The following is a 23,735-nucleotide window of genomic DNA, read 5'->3' as shown; positions in this document are numbered from 1 at the left end:
CAATATGTATTTTTCTCTCTTTCAATTAGGTAAACTGAAATTCAAAGCAAGCCAGTACCACTGCAGATCAACTCAAAACCAGGAGGAAGAAAACATTTTCACAAAAATTGGCTTAAGAAAAATTATTGTTGGTTTAAGAAAAATTCTTGCCCCATTGCGAAGCAGCATCCTTTGAATGCCAGCATTTTGAAACATAGATCCAACAAATATGGGCTAGGTGGTTTTGTTTTGTAGAGAAAGTTCTCATCTTTGAGTTAAAAAAAGAGAACAAAAAAAAGTGGATTAGTAAGAGTCAACTGGTAACAAAGCATGTTCTTCCAACATCTGTGGGGAACTGGCAAAATGCCTCCGATGCTAAAACCCCTCAACAACAATCCGCATCATTGCGCTACATCAAACCTAACCCAGTTAAAAAAAGTGTGTTGAAAAAAGTCTACATAAATAGTACTAACACCGGAGGCGTCAAGAAGGACCTCAGCATGCGCAGAGAACCAAATTGCTAGAACGTAAGGAGAAAACAAAGAACTGGCTATTAACTACCGCGCATGAGATCATCATCATTCATGCTGTTTCTCGACTTCCAACCAACGGCCTGGCCTCTGCCTGTTGTTGCCCACCAAAATCTTCAGCAAGGTCAGCTCTGGTCCCTGAAACTGGATTCAAAGGGTCATATGTAGATTGGTAAACAGCTTGGGTTTCTTTTCCAGTTACAGTCATTTCCTTATCACCTTGTACTTTATTTTCTGCAATTTCCGTGCTTCCTGGCAAACGAGTAGTCGCGACTTCACCAAACAAATTCACAGTTCCAGTACCAGAATCTGATGCCATAGAAGACACTAACAGTTCTTTCGGCACTTGGGTCCCAATAACAGATGGTGGTGCACTAGGAGCTCGCAATTGCGTTTCTTGGACTTGGTACCCTGGTTTTTCCAATGGAAGACCTGTTGCACTTCTCTGTGAGGCCAATAATTCAGTCTTCTCATTTTCAGTGGTCTTCTCGAGTGGAGCAGGGGATGCCCCAGATGCTTCCTTTTTTAGCACAGCAGTAGTCGATGGAGGCATTGCTGAATTTGGCAACACTTTTTGGGGAAGTGCAATCCCATTTCTCTGCAACTCCAGATCTTCAGATTTAGGTGCTTGAGACTGAACATGACTAGCCTGCTTGGCATTATGCTGAGACTTGGCAGGTTTCAGACTAGGGTCAACTTTGGGGGGCACATTCAGCACCTTCTCCATCTTGGGTGTAGCCACTGGCACTTGGGTGGGAGCCTGATTAGCAGAGCGTGTAAGCTTTTTCTCTCTCTTTGACACCTTGCCTGGTTTCTCTGTCTTAACCCTTGAAGTTTCATTTCTATGCAACATTTCAGGGGTCTGTATGTTCTTGAAATCAAACTGTGGAGGTGGCGGTATTGATGAAATGAAAGGAGGGGTAGTCTCACTTCGAAGATACATTTTAGCATGTGGTGCCACGTCATTAGATGCTGATATAGGAACAGCTATGCGAGGCTCAAAAACCACTCCCCTTAAAACTGTTCCAGTTTCCCCGACCCTAACTGTGAGAAGATAACCAGCATCAAATGAGCCATCAAGCACGCCATTAACCGTCTGACCCACAAGAGCATTATCAGGGACAGTGGGAGAGGCACTTATTTTCTTTCGCCTCCTTTTCACGCCATCTGAGCCTGGGGTGACAGATGATGGCTTCTCTCCATGTACCAAGCTGTTACTATCTTTGCGGGGGCGCCCTCGCTTCCGCTTCACAGGGAGGAGGCCTGCTGAGGCCGGAGAATTGATGTCTACATTTTCTTGGTTTGTTTCCATTGCTGTAGGTCAAAGAGCATCCACTAGTTACAAGCTAGGTCTGTAAGCTACTCTGCAGAAGAAACCAGATGCTTTAGTAGACAGCAACCAACAAAAGAGTTAAAAGTTTATAATATTGGGAAACAAAAATTAAAACAATAAGACTGAATTCTGACTGAAAATGGCTGCCATTCAGAAATTTTAGACGGCTTGAAACAGAGGTGCCTTTACAGGAAATCAACATTTAACATTAAGGGTTGCATCTTTAAGAACCCTGTCTTTCCCTTCAGAGAAAATGAGTTGTAAAAATGTTGAGCTTGTCAATATGTTTGTTTACATGGATTCAAATATGAGCAATAGTGATCCTACGGCTATTCTGAATGCTAGATTGCAACAAATGTTGCCCCCATGTACTAGGGAGCCAATGCTAATTGAAAACATACCAGAATGGATGGTATTGGAAACCTGTAAATGTATCCATTGCAAATCATATCTACCTCATATCCCACAAAATGCACAAGAATTTTTGTGAACAGTGTAAGACTGCTGGTAACCGAAACTCTTAAACCACATGAATATGAAATATCTACACAATTATGGTTTGCATCTGTAATTATTATCCATCTGCTATCATACACTGATATTTTACATTGATAAAGTATATCACACATGCCCATACATGGATTAACTTCGTGGAGCTAGTCATAGCCTCATAGGTGTGGCCTCCCCTACCAGTAAATACCCAGGAGAAGAGTTCAATCATGACCTAGCTTGCAAAACTAAAGGTCCATATCAGAGATATGGGAAGAACAAGGAAGATTTGGTATATGGAAGTTCCACCAAGAGCATCAAGTTTTATTGATTGGCTTATGAAGACAACAAATATCCAAAGCGCACAAACATTTATGAAGCCCAGCATGAGTAGGATGACAACTGGCCATCCCATGAAGATCACGATCTGCAGCAAATAGCACTTTGGTCAATGCTCTGCCAGTGAAGGTAAGTGCCTGCCCATGGTTGTAAAGAAAAGAACATTATCATACAAATAATGACATTGCCCGTATTTCCACCTTCGTACTAGAATTGCAGAATAGGTTTATCTCTTTCCTCTTTGAGACACAAAAGGAACCTAGAAACACAAAAGTTGGCAGTGTATTGATGATAGCTAGTAGAGCCAACCCAGCTGCATTGGAATAAGCGATTAATTTCAAGGTATAGAAAAGGGAAATTGCAGGCAGCATCATGGACATGAAGTAATATACTGTACAGAGATATAGACAGCTGCCAAATGTGGTCATTGTGAAGCATATTTAAGGAAGTAAATAACAAGTACATGAGTAATTTCTTGTTGGGTAATGTAAAAAAAAGTAGGATCCCCAACAACCTACACTCAGTTGCATCATTAGTAGATCACACTTATATTTGATGGGATTGCATATCGAACTCATGTGGTGTGTCCAGTGTTTTGCTGTATGAGTCCAACTACCATCCTAACAATTGTCAGAGTACACTTGAGCTGGTAATGGAATATAACCTTCTATAAGAATATGCTACCTCAATTCCCATAAGCAATAAACCAATCCAAGAACCAACATCTGAAACTGCGAATGAAGCTGCTGTTTTCGACAAAGAATGCCTGTTGAATCATTTCTAGATATGAGTAGGTCATCCACTTAAACAAGTAAAGCCATTATTAAACTAACTTCACTCACATGAACATACTATAATCATCAGGACTCCGACAAAATCCCCCAAAACAAAATAAGTTTGTGAAACTTCACAAAGTCAGGCTCCAGGACCTAATTGAGACCATAGACCACAAAAAACTCAAAAAGGGCAAATATTTTGGCTCCATCCTTTGGCCAAAGCAAACGAAACCTGAGGATCCTGACACGACAATCTGCCAAGGCCACAAAAAACTCAAAAAGGGCAAATATTTTGGCTCCATCCTTTGGCCAAAGCAAACGAAACCTGAGAATGGGTGAAATTCAACTGACATCCTGACACGACAATATGCCATCACCTCCATATATATTTATTTTAACTCTCTTTTTCAACCAATTCTAGCTTAGAACCATAGGGCCGAAATTGTCGCCAAGACAGAATCATCACATTCCAATAATCAAATAAAATAGACACGAGCATGTAAAATGATAAGAACGAAAACCGCAAATATGTAAAAAAAAAATGGTGTATATCAAGAGCACTCTACAAATTTTGCTGAATCTAAAACTCAAGGACCAAAAATTTCTGACCAAAAATAATGTCATTTATTCACTATACATCAAACCAACAAATTCAGGCATGTATATGTAGATGATAGCCACATTCTGACTTAGCAACATTGGGAGCAAACTCAAAAAAGTGGGAATTAAGGCCACATTCTGTACCTGTTAAATAACAGTTATAGACTGAAAAAACCTGAAAACGGAAAATAGGGAAAAATGGAGTACAGAAAAATTAAAAAATAAACAAATTTTCTTAAAATATATATAATTTTATTCTAGAAGCCAGGAAAAAGTATCTTCATGATTACAGTGGTTATAATGAAAATGGCAGTCTTTTCTCTTTGGGTAGGTCAGCAGTGGTATTTGAACTTGGGTGTTGTACTGCAGTTGTCAACACCCTATAACAGCAACACAGTGTCCCAGGTTTGACTCCTACATACACTTGTCCAAAGAACCATCTTCCAGACTAAGAAAACCTAAATCCATTATAATGTCAATTACACTCCTATATAAACAAATATTATTTTGAAAGGATGATGCAAATTGAATTAAAAAAATTTATTTCAAACTTTATTTTTTATTAAGAGTTATGGGATATGTTGACTTGGGATAGATTTGTATCATTCTTGGAATGGGTGTTAAGGAATTTGTTGTTATAAAGGGGAAAACATTCTTGGAATGGGAGTTAATGGGATTTGTTGACTTAGAGGCGACAACATTATTGGGATGGGAGTTAGTGGGGTTCGTTCACTTAGAGGGAAAAGATTATTGGGATGAGAGTTAGCAGGATTTGTTGACCTAGAGGGCAAAGCATTCTTAGAATGGTTTTGTTGACTTAAGGGAAAACATTCTCGGTATGGAAGCGGAGCTAGTGGGATTTGTGGACCTAAAGGGGAAAGCATTCTTGGGATATGAGTTAGCGAAATTTGTTGACTTAAGAGATTTGTATGACTTATGGGTTCATGGGGCGATAGCGAGAGTGTTTATGGGGCATATATTGAAGAGATAGGATTATGTTAGTGGGGGTAATTTTTTTTTTTTCTAGAGAGTTTATTTTCATGAAAGAAGACAGAGGTTCTTCCCATCCGTAGCTTGATTAACAACCACTTATTTCCTCTATTGTTGTCAAGTTGTTTTTGTTTGCTTAAGATTGCAAGAAAGCCGAATTTAAATTTTTAGGCTCGTTTTGCATATTATATCCGGGTTTCTTTCGATCTTAAACAAACAAAAAAATCTTGAAAATAATAAAAGAAATAAGTGGATGTAAATCAAGTCAAGGATGAGAAGAACTTACTTATTCTTTCATGAAAATAAACTCTCAACAAAAAAAATTACCCCCCACTAACATAAACATATCTCTTCAATATATGCCCCATAAACACTCTTTCTATCTTCGAATATCGTGCCCCACAAATACATAAGCATACAAATCTCTAAGTCAACAAATCCTACTAACTCCCATCCCAAGAATGGTTTCCCCTCTAAGTCAATAAATCCCACTAACTCTCATCTCAAGAATGACTTTCCCTCTTAGTCAACAAATCCTACTAACTCCTATCCCAAGAATGTTTTCTCTTCTAAGTCAACAAATCCCATTAACTTTCATCTTAATAATGTTTTTCCTTTTAAGTCAACAAATCCTGCTAACTCCCATGCTAAGAATGTTTTTCCCTCTAAGTCAACAAATCTCATTAACTCTCATCTCAATAATGTTTTCCCCTCTAAGTCAACAAATCAAACTAACTCCCATCCCAAGAATGCTCCCTCTAAGTCAACAAATCTCATAACACATATCCCAAGAATGATACAAATCTATCCCAAGTCAACAAATCTCATAACTCCTGATAAAAAATAAAGTCAAATAAAGTTTGAAATAAATCAATTTTCTTTTCTTTTAAATTCAATCTGCATCATCCTCCCAGGGTTGGAAAAAAACCTCCCTTAGCTGATGGTGAAGCCCTACATCTCCACACAATTGTTCTTTATAAGGCATGAGGTTGAAAACCCAAGATGCACCCCCAATGGTCATCCATTCAGCATATATGGTGGGCAAGGCATTACTAACTGAGAGTTTAAAATTGACTGCCCTTGATGAAGAAGAAGAATTATTTCTCACCAAAGAATTTTGATTCTTGATCGAAGAAGCTTTCTCCTATGTTTGGTCTCGAAAGAGTTGCCTTGGAAAGAAGCAAATACTAACCGACTCCATGATTTTAGCATAAGTTAAAAACTTTATTGATTCCCAAAAATCTTTCAGGAAGTGAGATTCATGTTTGACAAGGATGCCCTTAGCTAATGGCAAAACCGCTATTGCATAGCCGCGTACATTACCAAGCTCGATAAATACTTCATCTGGTGTGCCCAAGAACTTCGCAATTGATAAGGCTGCTTCAAGGCTCAGCTGATTACTTCCTTTGAGCGCAAGGAAGAAAGGTACGGCCCCACAACTAAAAGTAAGGTGCAAAATATCAATGAAATTACAACTGAGGTTTATGTCTACATGCTTGTCTTCCTTATCTGATTCAAACCCTGCTTGAGATCTCAAATTCAGTATGAAAGCATGGGTTTGCATTACATGTTCAAGAATCACAAGAGCTACGGATGCCAAAAAGGAGCTAACAAAAGTCGGCTTACTCAATGTCAAGAGTAAGCTCATGAAATAAAAGAATTCCCCAACGAACCAAAGTCAACACAAAGTGCAATAAAAGAATTCCCACTTTAACACCAACTCATGAACTTGAACACTCAAGGCTGAATCTCTCGAGTTTAAGAACATGCATGCACTGTTAACAGCAGGGAGGGGGAAAAATCACATGGTCTAAAATCATGGCAAAGCACAAGAAGAGAGGAATTCAATTTGCCATGACCCATACCTTCTTTGAGAGCTTTGATCAAAACTATCTCAAAAAAATCATTACCAGTGTAATTCATAAAATCAAGTATCAAGTTTGCAATAAGGACCTCAATAACTTTGCAATGGGTGAAAAAAAGTGCATTGACAATGCGAGGACCACTAATGAATCCACACCTTAAAACTTTAGTACGTATTTGCATAGTGACTCTTACACTCTTCATAGCTATATTGCGCCCATCAAATATGTAAACACCAATGAGAGTAGAATACGAAAGACTTCCATCCCGCTCTCAAGCATTGTGACCCATTATTAAAGAAACCTGAGAAAATTCGACCACGAATTTTGTGATCAAGATAAGTCCTATAATCAGCCCATAATTCATGAATTGAGATTGGAATATTCAACTCAAAACAAAACAATTGCTTGGCCTTTCTTTCACCATTGAGGACAACATTATCAACTTTAAGGTGACATTAGTTATATCAAGGCTATTGTCAAGAAACCAAGTTAAAAACACCTTTAGTTCCTTGGTATGCACCTACCATGGCCCTTCATATTCCAAAGAGACATTAAGAGAAACAATGCCCTTATTAGCATTGTCATCAACATCACTTTCCTCTGTACACCCTCCTCTTTGGACAACTTGAGTAGAATCTCCTCACTCAATGACAACAAAGATGGTTCATGTTTAACCATCAATAGTTTGCTTTGATTAGAAACCACTAACACTGCTTTCACCCCCAATCCCAAATCCCTTTTGATTACAGTTATGTGTTGCTCTTCCTTGTTCATTAGAAGTGATCCACTTGCAAATTCAACATTGTCTTCAACATAAATAATATTAAAAGTTAACATTTCCTTCTTATTGATATAATGCTAAATTTCTTCATTATCAGATTTAGAATGCTCCATACTTCCATGAATAAAAAAGTTGACATATCCCCAATTATCTCTTCTTTTTCAGCAGATTCATATACAAATACATCTACCCTTTTCTCATAAAATTTAAGGGTTTTTGTATCTTTCAATGAATTAACCTCTCTAGTGATAAATTTAGGATTTTCTTTAATAAACAATTTGCGTACCATTGTATGCTCACTTCTGTGATGTTCATATCGCAGTTTTATTGTAGGGGAAGCAACCCCCCAGACTGGAGGTATCAATCTCCTAGCCTGGGATGATCTTGCTCCATGGGTGGATCTGGATGTGGTAAAATTCTTTCTCTGCTCGTCTCTACACTAATTTCGGTCTACTGCCCTACGCCAATCACATCAGATTTGGGGTTGTTGGTTACCAAACTGTTCTCTACATTCATGCTTTTGTCGATGTCATTGTGCATCAAAACTATTAGTGCGATCAAGCATAACATCAAGCCGTTCCAACTCAGACTCGTGCTCTGATTTACACCGATCTCCACCAGAACTCACACAATATTGATCTAACATTATAAATCTCATCTTGTTCGATGTGTGTTGTTGCAATCTTTCTTTTTGCAACAACTTTCAACCATTTATGTCAAGCTGTCAATTTTCTTGGTCTCAATCGGCATTCCTACAATTGCGATCTCCACGATTAGCCATCGTAGTCACTAAACCTCTTCAAATCGTGCTCTGATACCAAATGATTCGGAAGGAGCCTGGGAAATTAAATCTAGCCTTCATTTGATCTTAAACACACAAAAAAAACTCAGCAACAATGGAGGAAATAAGTGACTATAAATCAAGCCAAAGATGAGAAGAACCTCTTCCTTCTTTTATGAAAATAAACTCTGCAAAAAAAAAAAAAAAAAATTACCCCCACTAACATAAGCATATCTCTTCAATACATGCCCCATAACACTCTTGCTATAACTCTCGTGGCCCATAGAGCAAGAAGTCATACAAATCCCTTAAGTCAATAAATCCCACTAACTCCCATCCCAAGAATGCTTTCCCCTCAAAGTCAACAAATCCCACCAACTCCCATCTCATAATGTTTTTCCTGAAGCCAACAAATCCCACTAACTCCCATCCCAAGAATGCGTTCCCCTTTAAGTCAACAAATCTCACTAACTCTCATCCCAAGAATGTTTTCCCTCTAAATCAACAAATCCCACTAATTCCCACCTCAAGAATGTTTTCCCCTCTACGTCAACAAATCCCACAACAGCCATTCCAAGAATGATACAAATCTAGTCTTAATAAAAAACAGAGTAAAATAAAGTTTGAAATAAATTAAATTTTTTTAAATTCAATTTGCATCAAAGGAATCTCATTAGTTTAGTCGAATGAGCATTTTATACAGCATATTTGACGCGTTGAGGGATAGCCAGGACCATGGGGGTTTAATGTACCATATGTTATTTTCAACCATACCTATGAGTCGTTTTAACAAAATGACTAGCAAGTGGTGGAGACACCCGAAGCAGGAGAGGTCAAACTTTGATGGTTGCTCTTTGGGCAACCCTAGTCCCTCAAGAATTGAGGGGGCTCTACCGCTCTAGTGATGGCAGTACCTTGCTGACATTTTCGCTACGTATCGGTTTTGTAGACTCCACTCTTGCTGAGGCTCTGCCACTTTTGGAGGGCCTTCACAAGTTCAACCACACCTAGAGTCGCAACATAGTCATGGAAGGGGACACCAAAAACATTATTCACTGGGCATCCAACTACACATCATGGCCTTGGCGCCTCGACAACATTTTTGATGAGCTTATGTTTTTAACGAGCAACTACAGGATCTCCTGGCACCATGCTTTCAGAGAAGCAAATTCTGAAGTTGATAGTTTGGCCAAACAAGGGGCACTCCTTAATTCTTCCCCTTAGGCTTTTCTACCTTTTGTCTACCTTCTCTTCCCTTTATAGCAGCAGATTTTGTCCTTTTTTGGTCCTTTTAGGCTTGTATAGTGTGAACATCACCAACCTTTTTAATTTCTACTATTATGAAATACGATTATTGTGAACTTCTCTCAAAAAACAAAAAGACTAGGAACATAAATTAGCCAAACTACCACCAATTAAAGACAGACATATCTTAAAGTACCCCCATAGTACAACTGATATTATCATTTACAGGTAGGTAATGAAACAGTTGCCTTACACCTCACAAAATGAGCTAAATCTATAGCTAATTGAAGACATAGATGCATAGTTTCAAAAAGCGCTTGGCGGGTCCTAGGCAGCCTGGGGGGTCCAAGCTGCCCAGCGCCTAGGCAAACGCCCGGGCGGGCACCCAAAACCTGGGCAGGTCAGTGAATCCAAAAAGGATTCTACAGTTATATATTATATAAAATATAAGAATTAGGTATTTAGGACATATCAAAATTCAAAATATACTACACATTAGCACACACTCCATAAGCATAACCATAAGTCGATCCATTCCAATTAAAACTTAAAATTTACCAACCAAATTACCAAACCAAAGTAACCAAATACCAAACCAGTGGAACTACAAATCCACCATCCACAAGACCACAATACACAACCAAAAGGAAAAAAACAAAAATGAAAGTAATACTTGAAGAGTCAAAAGAATCTTCATTAGTTCAATAAATGTCCAAAGTTTAATCATTATTCAACATTCATCATTCATCAATCATCATCAAAAAAAAGTAGGGTCAGCTACATTTGCATCATATTCATCGCCATCGGAGTCATCACCCTCCTCGACATATTGGTCGTCCTCCTCCGTCTCTTTTGAATCTGCCTCTTCTTCCTCCACGCTCGTCCTCTGTGCAGAAGATTTAGTGGCCCTAGGAGGATCAGTTGATGTCCCTGAAGCACCCATGACCATGTTCTATGTCAATCCTTCATGCCCCTCGACCTCATCATCATCAACTAACCACTCCATAGCATTGTCCATATTTTTTTATCTGATGGGGTCTCTCTTATCTCTCTTAGCAAACCTGTCATTCAAGAATCGATTATACTTGACATAGACAAGGTTATTGAGCCGCTTTGATTCAAGCTTGTTCATTCTCTTTGTATGAATCTAACAAAATCAAATGAAACTAATTAAAATCTATGGTTCATGTATTATTAATACAATTATACAAATTACCCTTAGGGCCTTACCTCTTCAATAGTACTCCAATTGCATACATAAGCGGATGAGTAAGTGGTTAGGTTTACTATCCAAATGGCCAACTTTTGTAAATTTGTAGAACTACACCTATGTTGGCTCCACCAGTTGGCTACAAAGATATAGAATAAAATCATAAATAAATACTAGAATTATAAAAATGAAACTTGATTACTTGAACTTGGTAAACTTAAGAATATTATTACTACCTGAATCAATTTTGGTCCTTTGCCTCATCGCCATTGGACTCCCAAAAGACTTTAATGAGCACTTGTAATTTATCAGCTCATCAACACATATAACATCCTGAATATCAAGATCAAAGACTAGAACATCTACACACTTACTAAATCCAGCCATAATTGTGTCATTTGTGTGTATATCCTTGTCAACATAAAAAAAAGCTGGGTTCGAATAATAACCAGTTGCATGCAATGGCCGATGTAGCTGCCTATCCCACTTCTCATCAATAATATCCCAAGCAAGCTTGTAGCAGTTCTCATCATCATCAAAATTTTGGGCTCTCTCTCCTTTGCATTTCTCCTTAGCCTCATATATGTAGCCTATAGAAGCCTTGTCACTATCAACCATGCAAAGGACTTTGACAAGAGGAAAAAATACCTTAAGAACCCTTCACCCCTCCCCAAAAAGCCTTAGAAAGGATAATATCTCTCACCTTCTTCCCAACCTGATCCTTGGACCACTTGCATGCTCTCCAATCATCCGAGGTATACATCTGCCTCAACTGCACTCTCCTCGAATGTATGCTATCTAGGCATAAGTACCAGATCGCAAATCTCGTGACCCCAGGCCTCACAATCTCTTTCTTCTTTGTAAATCTACGCATCATGCTGAGGGTGAGATGGTGGCTATAAATGAAATTTGTAATTGACTTTGTATAGTGTCCAAAAGATTCTAAGATAAGCTATGCGCAACAAATTAGCTGCAACAACATTAGAAGCAGCATTGTCTGTGACAATCTGTACAACAAGATGCTCCCCCACCTCCTTGATTCCCTTCTCTATAACTTGCAATATGTAATGGGCATCATGGATATGATCAGAGGCATCAATATACCTCAAAAAAACAGACCCTAAAGGACAATTCACAAGCAAATTCATTTGACTTCTTCTCTTCCTATCACTCCAAGTATCAGTCATAATAGAAACCCCATACTGAGCCCATGCATCCTTCTTAACTTCTGCAGCTTCCTTCGTGACACTCACCGCTTTTTCAAAAGAGGCTCTGAAAACTCATATGGGGTTGGGGGTTTTATCCCAGGCCCAAATTGGCCAATTGCCTCTACCGCGGCTTAGAAACTGCTTAGAAAAGCGGTATTGAAAGGAATGTCTGTCTCATAAAACCAAATAGCAACATAATAAACAGCTCTATCTCTCTCTTCCTTCTTCATTCTATTTTCAATGGTTGTTTACTTCTTTGTTTTCTCTCATGCAACCTCAGGGTCAGACCGAGGTTAAACCCGAGGCTTCTTACTCCTAGAACCAGAAGCAATTACAACTCCCTTTCCCTTCCCCCTAATAATTGATTGCTCTACCTCTTGACATCCCTCCCCAACCCCATCCCCATCACTATCATCATCATCATAATTGACCCGAACCCCAGACCTAATCTCTGCTGTGGAGGAAAATCTCTCATCTTTTTTCTTTTTTACCATACTAAAATAATTGGCTATTTCCTCTTTAACAACATCAAGAGTCTTTTTACATGGGGCAACACCCCCTGATACCGGCAAGATGTTTCTTGAACCGGTTTATGCCCCCTTTCGCATCCTTATTACAAAACTTGCATCTTATGCAATTTTTATCATTAGGTTCTAGGTTGTAACCATATTTCCAACCAGGATCACCACTCTTATTAAATCTCGAAGAAGACATCTCAAAATAATACAACTTATACAAGCAATAGAAAAATCACAATCTCCAAACTTCCACCTTATAGATGCTTCTAAGAGTGATTGCTCTCAATCTCCAAACTTCCACCTTATAGATGCTTCTAATGAATCAAAATATTCTAAAAGAAAACCCCAATAGATTTATAAAACATCAAAAATTAAATCTAATATTAATGGGTGATGTTTTGATCAATATCTCATAACTTTATGAAACCATTCGATCCTAAATAACTCCCCAAAAACTAGTTTTTTGGGGCCTTTCTCTCTCTAAAATGAGCTCTAATGAGTTTTAGGTTTCAAATTAACCTAAAACCCCCATTTTTTGCCCTTTAGTATAAAAAAAAGGGACAAAAATAACCCCAGCAAAACCTTTTTCCGCCTCGAAGTGGGGCATTGTACCTAGGCGGCCACCTAGGTCTAGGCACTGGACGGCCGCCTAAGCAGTTTCATGGGCAATGCCCCCAGGCCCCCAGATCCGCCTAGGCGGCCGCCCAGGCGCTGACCAGTCCGCTTTTGAAACACTACATAGATGATATATCTTAAGTGTACTCCCATATGATAACTAACATTATCATGTACATAATGAAATGGTTGCTTCACATTGACAACATTTTGTTGTTTTAGTAATAAAAGTATGACCAGATTTTTTTATTTTATTTTATTTTATTTTTTTTGATAAAGGTATGACCAGAAAATTATTCTATGTAGAATTAATTGCTTAGCATAAATAATTAACAAATATCTATAACCAATATTGCTTAGCATAAATAATTAACAAATATCTATAACCAATACACTTACGAATACAAGATGATCAATGAAATGTTATATCATCTAGGAAGGAAGATAATATTATTGTTTTGTTCAGTTTGGTATGCCATGGAACAGTTTGATACATGCTCCATCAACATTACAAGCAAATCCATAAAATATGGGAAGTAAGTAGCATTACATTGACATTCCGAAATTTACTTGGTGTCGCATGTCGACATGGGTCAACACCTAGACGTGTCGACGTGGGTAGACACATCATCAACACTTAACTAGACGTGTATGATGACACCATCAGTTTTTTAGTACATATTCACACTTTATATGTGTCTACCATTCTTTAACATATAATACTTGATGCTTTTGGTGGAAGACCGTTGACACCAGTAAGGTTGCATGTTTGATTCTTATCAATGAAATTTTTTTTTTTTATTTGTTTTCGAAATTTTACTATCAACATAAAAGAAACCACTACAAAGGCTTGAACTTGGGACAACTTGCACATAAAGCCAACATGCTACCACAAGGCCACTTTGATATTATTGCTTTAAGTGGACATTATTTGATATATAAACCAAACTTATTTAAAATAGGGAAATAGCAATAAAGTGGTCGGTGGGGTTTCATCACGTGACCTCTCAGGCAAGGTTGTTCAAACAGAGAACCACCACTGCGAAGTTGGACATTAGGTGTAAAATTTGAAGAATTAATATTAGGGAAAATATCTCCATACCCCCTATTTTTAAGTTTTATATCTCAATAGACCCAAGGTTTCAAAACATATCTTGGGTCATAAAAATTTTAAGTTTTATATCTTTTAACCCCTTAAGCTAACTTTATCCCCTTTAAACCTAGTTTTTTGCCCCAAATAAATATAAGAAAGACATATCATTTCTAAACACCATCTTTCTCTCTCTTCACGTGATTTTCCCCTAAATCTCTCTCTACCTATTTTCCCTCTCTCTCTCCCCCATTAGAGAGACAAGGAGGGTGAATGTTAAATAGAGAAATTTGGGAGGAATATATCACATGAAGGGTTTAGAATGAGCATGTCTTTTTTATATTTGTTACGGCTAAAAAATAGTTAAAAGTGAGTAAAGTTCGTCAGGAGGTTAGGAGATATATTTTGAATCTTTGGGTCTATTGAGATATGAAAAGCAAAAATAGGGGGTACGAGGATATTTTCCCTTAATATATATATACACATATTATTTCAAAATATTAATTGTACAGAAGTATCGGGAGCTACTAGCATTTTAGCCTCTCGTACTAGAAACTCCGATGTGTACTAAATACAGACAGGCATGTCAATATTCATGCAACACTGGAAGTAAGGCCATAAAGGACACGTTCAGTTACTGTTAGTGACGGCTACAGACTGAAAAATCCTGGAAAGGGAAAATGGCAATGAAAATGGAGCATAGAAAAATCACAAAGCACCAGATTTTGAACATGTAATTTTATTTAAGAAAACTAAAGAAGTTATTTTCAAGATTACATCGTACACGTTGCAATCGAAAATAACAATTCTTTTTTTCAGGCCGTTACATCATCTGTAGGGTTTGAAAATTGGATATTGTGCTGCAGTTTGTCAAAACACCTAAAACTGCGGCACAATGTCTTGGGTTTGAATCCCACCCACAAGCCTATCCAAAGAAAAAACGTCATTGCCCATTTTTCAGACTAAGAAAACTAAAATCCATTATAGTGAAAATTACACCACTATGTAACAGAAATTATTATGAGAGAACCATCCATTATTTTAGTCAAAAACATGCATTTTATACTGCACACTTGACATATTGGATGGCGTAACAAGGGGAGTGCTGTGGCAATAGGAATTCTTTTAATGTACTGAATGGTATTTTCAACCATAATTAAGAGCAGCTTTAACAGAACGACTTTGGAAGACATGACTTAGCTAAATCTACTGCCGGTCGAAGACATATTATTATATATTTTACGGATATCCCTATATTTTGATTGACATTATGAGGTATGTAATGAAATGGTTGCCTTACACTTGACAAGTGAGCTGAATCTACCGGTAATTGAAGACATATATGATATTTCTCAAGGGTACTACTATATTATAACTGACATTATTAGGTATCTAATGAAATGGTTGCTCTACACTTGACAGAATGGCGTAGTTTCAGTAATAAAAGTATGAATAGAAAATTATTCAGAGCAAAATTAATTGCTTAGCCATAAATTATAAAGAAAAAATAATAACCAAAAACCGGTACAAATAGGAGATGTCCATATCAATAAAATTGATATCATCTAAGGAAAAGAATATTATCATTCTTTTTAGTTTGGCACATGCACCATGGAACAGTATGATACATGTAGCAGCAGCCAGCCCTAGTCAACAATGGACAGATTTTGTCTACAGTTCCTCTCCCGATGTCCACTTGAGTGGAGGAACCATTGACATCAGTCAATGATTGTTGACAATACAATGTTGATGGGTAAATGTAAGAAACTGAACAGTATGATACATGTAACATCACAGGCAACCCAATCAAAGAGAGAAGGGGAAGCATGAAACAGAAATAAACTGAATCACAGTAAATTATGCTGCAAAATGCCAAAATCGGACTTTAAAGAGAACAGCATCACATTTGCTCCCCCCAAAAAAAAAGGAATACAACGTCACACTTCAAACAGAAGAAGTATCCATGTCCAGTCCTTGATGGACACTCACGAACAAGTAGGAAATATAGGTCCAACTGCCTCCTAGAGTTTGGACTGTCCTTGGATTCTCCAAGCATCAAATACTCTTTTTCTTTTTTTCCTTGGACATTACAAAGTGAGGCTAACGAAGGCAAATGATGGTTTGGCTAAGGAAGATATGGATAGAAGCAACCTTTTGATAAATAGGTAAGCCTTTAAAATTGCCTTGAGATGTGCTCTAGCCATCTCTTAGCAGTTCCTTTGTAGTGATTTCTAAATTTTGCATTTTTCTTATTACTAATCATGATATTACCAATAGAAAACATTCATAAAATGAGTGAACAAATAGGAGATTTCGAATCAATTAAATGGACATTCAAGTATTCATTGGTAGAAAAGAAATACGTGACGATTGAGAGGGACTTAACAACAAATTTAAGGATGAAAGAAAAATAAAATATGATGCAAGGTGGAATAAAAGAGTCCTCAATCGAAACATATCCTCTAGCTTCCCTTCCATTTAAGGGATTCCACCCCGTAACTATCTTCTCTGGATACATGGGGATAAGATCTATGCCACCTTTGCCTCTAGTAAAGTTCAATAACACAACATCAGCTGATCTCCAAAAACCATCCATCTCATTGCAGGATCATCAAATACTGCCAAGCAAGCAGTTTCCATTATGAAAGACCTCATGAAGATATGGAAGAAAATCTCACGGCTGACCAGAATGGCCAACACTTGTGCCTCCATAGAATCACAAATGCCAACAAGCTGAAAGAAGTATTAAGAATTCTACCGACTTATCCTTTAGTTAAGTCCCATTCCAATCAAGCAGCACTAGATTTAAGAAACCAATGTGATGGTTTCCCAAAAGGCCTTCGTGTTAGTTAGAGTGCAGGAGTTACACTACACCAATTTCCACTCACAAAAGAAGTCTTTTACTCTAAAGCCAAAGAACTATTGACACAAAGGATACCAAGATCATTGTTCAAAAAAATTGACTATCGTAATCCATAAATCTGAAACAATCTATATAAGCGTCATTGACGATCTAAGGGCTTCTTTCTTTCCAACAAAAAATACCAAAAGACACATTTTCAATAGCATAGTACCCTTTTTCAGGAAACCTCACTTCAGAACAACGGCTCTGTGAGACCCTTTTCCAATTGATGAATGACCAAAAAAACCCACAAACAATCTCAAGATGAATTCCCAAATCCTTAAAGGGATATATGTTGACAATGTAAAAGGAAATAGTACATTGCCAGAAGTACAGACCTAAAACAGAAGTGTAATTCTTTATAATGAATATGGAAGATCATAAGGCATCTCAGTTTGATTTAATATCAATAGTACAATGATAATTGTACTGCTTAAATCTAATTACTTGTTGGATTTGAATATTAATATTGTGGTAATGATGCAATGAATAACTTTCTGACTTTTATTTGTTTATAAAGTAAATAATCAGAAACACAACATTACAATGTCCTCATTTAGAAAAGAATAAGATTTTTGCGGATGCATTCATCCATATTGTGCACATTGACCAATCCCCTAAACACCATGTTACGGGGATTTGGTTGACCCCAAAAACCTCAAATCACATTTATTCATCGCTAAGATTGACCTGAAAAGAATAAAAAATGATTTGGAACTCAAAATATTCTCCAAAATCAATTCTTGCGTTAAAAATGACACTGGACCGTCCAATTGATGGAGAAAAAGACAGAGATTTTTAATAGCTCAATATAAATTTATTTTCTCCAAAAATTGAACAAAATGTTAATCAAAAAAGATTCACAGAATTTCAGGTCCTAAAAATTCCCATAACATAGCATTCGGGGGATTGGTCAATGTGCACGTTTTTTTGGAGAAAGATTGGTCAATGTGCACGTTATGAACTGATGAGTCCATTAAGAACTTTTCCTTTAAAAAATGGATCTTTATCAAAGAACCCTGAGAGGTGCTTGTTTTAATATTGCACTTATCTGCTTCCTGAGTGGTAAGAAAGCACTCTTCCATGTGCCATAAGCGGCAGGAGGGGACCTTTCCAATTTTGCCACCTTGCCAGAAAATTTCCAAATTTTTCTTTTTCTGAAAAAATAATGTTTACAAGATATTTATATCTGAAATGCTGCTATCTTGTTCTTCATTTTGACAAGGAAGATTTTTGTTTCTGCAACACGAATATCTCATGGGGCATCCAGAAAAGAAACTATGAAAACACTTTTGAGTTCTTAAAATCAATATTTCAAAATATGATTCTTTAAAAATACTACTAAAAGATAGAAATTTTAATTAGAGGAACAAGTTCCAAAAGTGCCCCCCATCAATTAGGACGTGGGCATGGAGACTGCAGTGCTACAATCACCATCTAATCGAAAGTCCTTCAAATGAATGTCGTTCCCTTGTTAAAACATCACGCTGCCCACATCTACATAACATTGACTCTAAACTCAGGCAAACAACTCACCATGAGACAAAATAAGGATAGGAAGTCATCTAGTAGATATGCCATCTGAATGTGAAAATGAGTTGGTGGCCCATTCCTGCTGCCCCCTTTTCCTCCCCCCAACATCACCACACCACAATTCTCATTGAATTTGTTTCTTCCTCTTTCTTTCTACATTCCTCACTCCCAAAGCCTCACCCACATGATAGCATCCTTCCTCCCCTCTCTCTACTCCCAGCCCCTCCACTTGACTTCCCCCTTCATCATGAAACCCCTACATTTTCTTCTTATACTCTCTCCTATAGATTTTGCTGTTTGGTTGCATCTAGTGCAACCAGATGTATACAATTCTTGATGAAATATTATTTACATAAATATAGAAACCCCAGGTTTCTTTAATGAAGGACCCCCTTTGTGTATATTATTTATGTAAATATAGAAACACCAGGTTTCTTGTTTGAAGGACCCCTAAGTTATACAAGTGTACGTGTCTGATATGTGACCATCTAAACCTGTGGTTTAAAACTCATCCACTCCTACTCAGACTTGGGGAGTCATTCAAACCCAGCAGTGCGTCTGGTCAGAGTGAAAAACCCTTGTGAACCGGCCGATGATCACCAGTTCCCAGGTATTTTTGTTAAATCTTTGTAACAATCAGCCGAGTCTGACTCGGCTCTTGGGCTAGGGACACTGGCAAGTCCTGTTCCGAGTCCACAGTTTAAAACAATGATTTAAACTGGTAAACTCCATACATAAAATAAAGTTAGCTATGCTTAGTTTAAAATCTCAACACTGCATATGATAGTGACATGTTATGCCTCAAATAAATGATAAAGGATGATCATCAAGTTACAATAGCATATAGAAACGTGAGCAAGAAATGTATGAACAATAGAAAGGAAAAAGAAATAAGATCTTCCAGAGGAAGTGGCCACATATTCTAGTTATATGTGAAGCAGGGCAATAGAAAGCAAAGGTTTGTTTTGTCTAAAGCAAGGACATGGAGGGCAAAAAATGCTGGTAGGTCCAAGAGATTGGGGAGAGAGAATCAAGGGCAATCACGGATTTGAACGCATCTCAATTAAACCAATTAAAAGAAAAAGGGTCTTGAGTAAGACACTCGCAATTACTTTCAACCCGGTATACTTCATATAAGAAAGAAACCGCCCCAAGAAAAAAATAACTTAAAAACAAAAGAAGAGAAGAACTTTAAAAATGGGGAAGGGCAATAGCACCATTTGAAAAGTAAGCTTCGACAGTAGCGGACAAGGCCGAACGAGATCAGGACAAGCAATCTGGGAATCATAACAGTTACGGGCACTATTGACATTTTGAATTTATAGTAAAAGTGACTTGGGGTATGATGCAATCTGATAAGCAAAAAAGAACAACTCGTGCCCACGATGTAACCTGATAAACAACAAAGAACAAATCGTACCAAAGCTTCCACACACAGATTTTTTTTTCTTCTGCAGTTGTTTTATGTTGATTTTCCGACTGATTAACCATTGCTATGTTGGCTTTTCTACTGATTAACCACTGCAAACATGAAAACGGCAAGCAGAAAAAACATGTAAAATAGTATCTAATAAAAATACAGAAAATTAATACAACAAAGGCATAAAGTTAGAGGACCGTTCAGCTATTACTTGATTTTTGGTTAAGAGGCTATACTAAAGCTCCAAAATCCCCCATTCCTGCAGAAGCTTCTATTTTGAGCAGAAAACCTTATAATTTTCCGTAACCTCTAATTTGGTTGCAACAATGTGGCACAAAATGATCTAAAACGCACCAGCGAAACAAGCTACCTGGCATGCAAAAGTCTCAGAAACGAGATAACAAATTAGGGCACAGCATGAAGGGGAGCGATAAGGAGAGGAAGACGAGCTTGCCTGCTTATATTTTATTAAACCTCGAATGAAGCGCTCTCCGTTCGTCTCGAAGGAACACCTGGTCTCCCACTCTCACGCCATTGCAGAGCTATCGAATGTCTCTGTTCCCCATTTGTCCCCCCCACCATTTTATGGCCAGCAAAAAAAATATATATATATATATATAGTTATATATAAATATATATATATATATATATATATATATATATATATAAACTCCCCTTGCTTTTATATAACCTAAAATCTTTTGGAATAGTCCAATAATAAGCGGTGAAATGTAAAGGAGAGAGCTGAGAAATTTAAGAGAAGAGGGCGGGCTTGATTAGGAAATTTTTGTATATTTTAATAGGAAGGAGGGGTTTAGATTTGGGTTGCAATTGCTATAAATAACCACCGCATGGATTTGGATTTTAGGGTGTGAAGAAGTTTATATAAGGGTGAGGTCCTAAAACATCAAATTAAGGCTCACTTTAAAAATTTATTAGAGAAGATTGTTTTAATGCCTAAAATCACTTTGACTTATCGAGATAAAAAAATATATATTTTTAATAACAATAAGAAAAAATATATTTCAAGTCTTGAAAATAGTAAATATTTCAATATATTATCCAAAGTGTGAATATTCAATATTTTTAAATGTTAATAAATATGTTCGATTCACACTATTTTTTAAATAGAGATGAAAATAAATCTTCAGCTCTTTATGATGAGTTGAAAATTTTGAAATATTTAAAGGTATGCCTTACTTTTATTTCTAAGGGCTCAGTCTTGTGCAAACCACATAAGAGATTTTATACTCCTACTGTAGTATCCAATTACTCCTCATGGTAAAATTCAATATATGAGCAATTTTAGGATCCAAAGTTTTTGATATGGAGCATCGGCAGCCCATGGGCCAATTTTATTTTTTTTAAAGACAATTTGAACTCTCTAGAAAAGCTATAGTAACCAAATTGAGCATAAGCTGTTTAATTTCAGAAGAGGGAGATCTGAGTGTCAAAAATCTTAAATAAATAAATATATATATATATATAGAAAAAAACTAACAATAGCTGGCCAGCTATAATGAATAGTAATATAGATAAAATAGAAGTCGTCAGATCTTCATCATGCGGTTCAAAATGCATATCACTATTTAAATTTTAATTATTTTTCTATAAATCATATCATAATGAAATTTTAGACATGTGTACTAAAAAATAGGGCGCACAAATAAAAAATATATAAAAAATATTTTTCAAAATATAAAATGATTGAAATACCCCTAAAAATGATGGGGGTATTTTGGTCATTTAAATTTATTGATAATATTTTTTTATATTTTTATATAGTGCGCAGTAGAGTTAGGTATATACATCCAAAATTTTATATTAATCAAATTTATATAAAAAAATTAAAATTAAAATAGTGATGTGCATTCTGAACCTCATGATGAAGATCTAACAGCTCTCATTCCACCTATATACTATTCATTATAACTGATCAGCTATTGTAAGGTTTATATATATATATATATATATATATATATATATATATATATATATATATATATCATTTGAATATTAGAACTAAAAATATAGTTATATTTATTTAAAGGGTGTGGTTTGTATAGAATCGAGGCTCTAAAGAATCAAAGTAAAGCCCACCTTCAAATAGTGTTAATAAATTTTCAATACTAAAAAATTTTGTGATAGCTTTAAAATATATTTTCATTTTTAATTGTAAAATTTAAGAGCATTAAAAACAGTGTAGATCAAGTAGATCTATGAAAACTTGAAAATTGATCGTCAAAAATGCATTACAATTGGCACTAATTCTAAAACTTGAAATCCATTTTTTCTCATGTGCATGCATCTTGATGTCGAGATGATAAATTTGAGGATATTGAGAATCAAAACAATCTCTTTCAGTGAAAATTTTGAGGTGGGCTCTAATTTGCTTGTTTAGAGCATCAACTCTATATAAACTTTATTCTTATTTAAATATTATTTAAAAGTTAGTAAAATATTATATATTAAATATTATTCAAATAATAATACTATTTGGGGTGGGGTCTAGGTCACCCGAATAATGTTCGGGTCCAATATTTGGACCCAAACCCGACCCACCAAGTCCATTTTTTGAACCCATACCCGGACCTAGATCGGGTCATGACGCCGGGTCCAGGTCCATTGCAACACCTAATTTTATTAAGATCTAAATTAGATGATTATAATAAAAGTAATAGAATTTACATAAAATAATATTGGGGAGATGAATTGTTCATTTTCAATAATGCATGCCATTTGTTTGGGGAGTGGTTGATGATTTGCAACGATATGTCCTATGCTCGATTCCAACCAAGGGTAGAGGCCCTCTCCCCATTGACTCACCTCCTCCTCCCCCCCTCCCAAAAAGAAAAAAAAAATTCAAATTTGATTTTAAAATATCATTTTTTATTTTATGCCCAAATAAATCGATATTTTTTGGAGCCCTACTTATTTTTGTAGCTATAAACCCGTTATGATTAGTTATTCACACAAATCAAAGGTGGTGAGAGAAGGCACAATTATATTTCAAAGTATTCTAAATGATTATGTAGCAATTTTATTGGAGTAATATCGACACACGTTCCCCATCATCAACAATGTGCAATGGAGGGCACATTGTTAATTCTGTAACACTCACCATACACAAGTGTGTGCGTGTGTGTCACACACACACACACACATATATATCGGTGCAGTTTATATAAAGCTTAGGCTCTAAACAATCAAATTAGAGCCTATCTTCAAATAGTCTCTTGTAATGTGGTTTCAATATCGTAAATCTTTATGATAGACTTAAAATATATTTTTATATTTATTTATAAAGTTTAAAGCTTCAAAAATAGTAGAAATCGATAGATCTATGAAAACTTGAAAATCTTGAAAATTGATGGTCCAAAAATGTATTACAAAATATATCGTTTCCAAAACTTGAAATCCATTTTTTTTTTTGTACATATATCTTGATGTCGAGATGATCAATTTGAAAGTATTTGGGCATCAAACACCAGCTTTTAGTGGATATTTTGTGGTAGGCTCAAATTTGATTGT

General features: G+C 36.5%; 1 protein-coding gene across 5 annotated transcripts; it reads right to left on the bottom strand.

Moving 5' to 3' along the window:
• Positions 1-254: 254 nt before the first annotated feature.
• On the bottom strand, positions 255-20,795 carry LOC18448039 (DNA binding protein). Of its 5 annotated transcripts, none has more exons than XM_088858016.1 (4): positions 20,659-20,795; positions 20,416-20,574; positions 20,205-20,305; positions 255-1,873 (listed from the first exon to the last, which is right to left on the bottom strand). In XM_088858016.1, the coding sequence occupies exon 4, from the start codon at positions 1,819-1,821 to the stop codon at positions 562-564; it is 1,260 nt and encodes a 419-aa protein (XP_088714142.1). In that variant the 5' UTR covers positions 1,822-1,873; positions 20,205-20,305; positions 20,416-20,574; positions 20,659-20,795; the 3' UTR covers positions 255-561. The 5 variants fall into 5 exon arrangements, 4 of the variants coding, with proteins under 4 accessions (XP_088714142.1, XP_088714143.1, XP_088714144.1 ...); XR_016049172.1 differs by lacking the exon at positions 255-1,873 and adding an exon at positions 10,381-10,769; XM_088858017.1 differs by lacking the exon at positions 20,205-20,305.
• Positions 20,796-23,735: the final 2,940 nt, after the last annotated feature.

The sequence above is a fragment of the Amborella trichopoda genome, chromosome 2 (assembly GCF_054954075.1).
Source record: "Amborella trichopoda isolate Santa Cruz 75 chromosome 2, AtrichopodaSantaCruz75HAP2 v2.0, whole genome shotgun sequence".
Taxonomy (NCBI): Eukaryota; Viridiplantae; Streptophyta; class Magnoliopsida; order Amborellales; family Amborellaceae; genus Amborella; species Amborella trichopoda.
Note: the sequence above shows the minus strand (reverse complement) of the source record. Positions and strands in the feature narration are given on the sequence as shown.

What these genes read in the sequence shown, in the direction of transcription:
- LOC18448039 (XM_088858018.1), bottom strand. Translation starts at nt 1,821, where the DNA reads ATGGAAACAAACCAAGAAAATGTAGACATCAATTCTCCGGCCTCAGCA.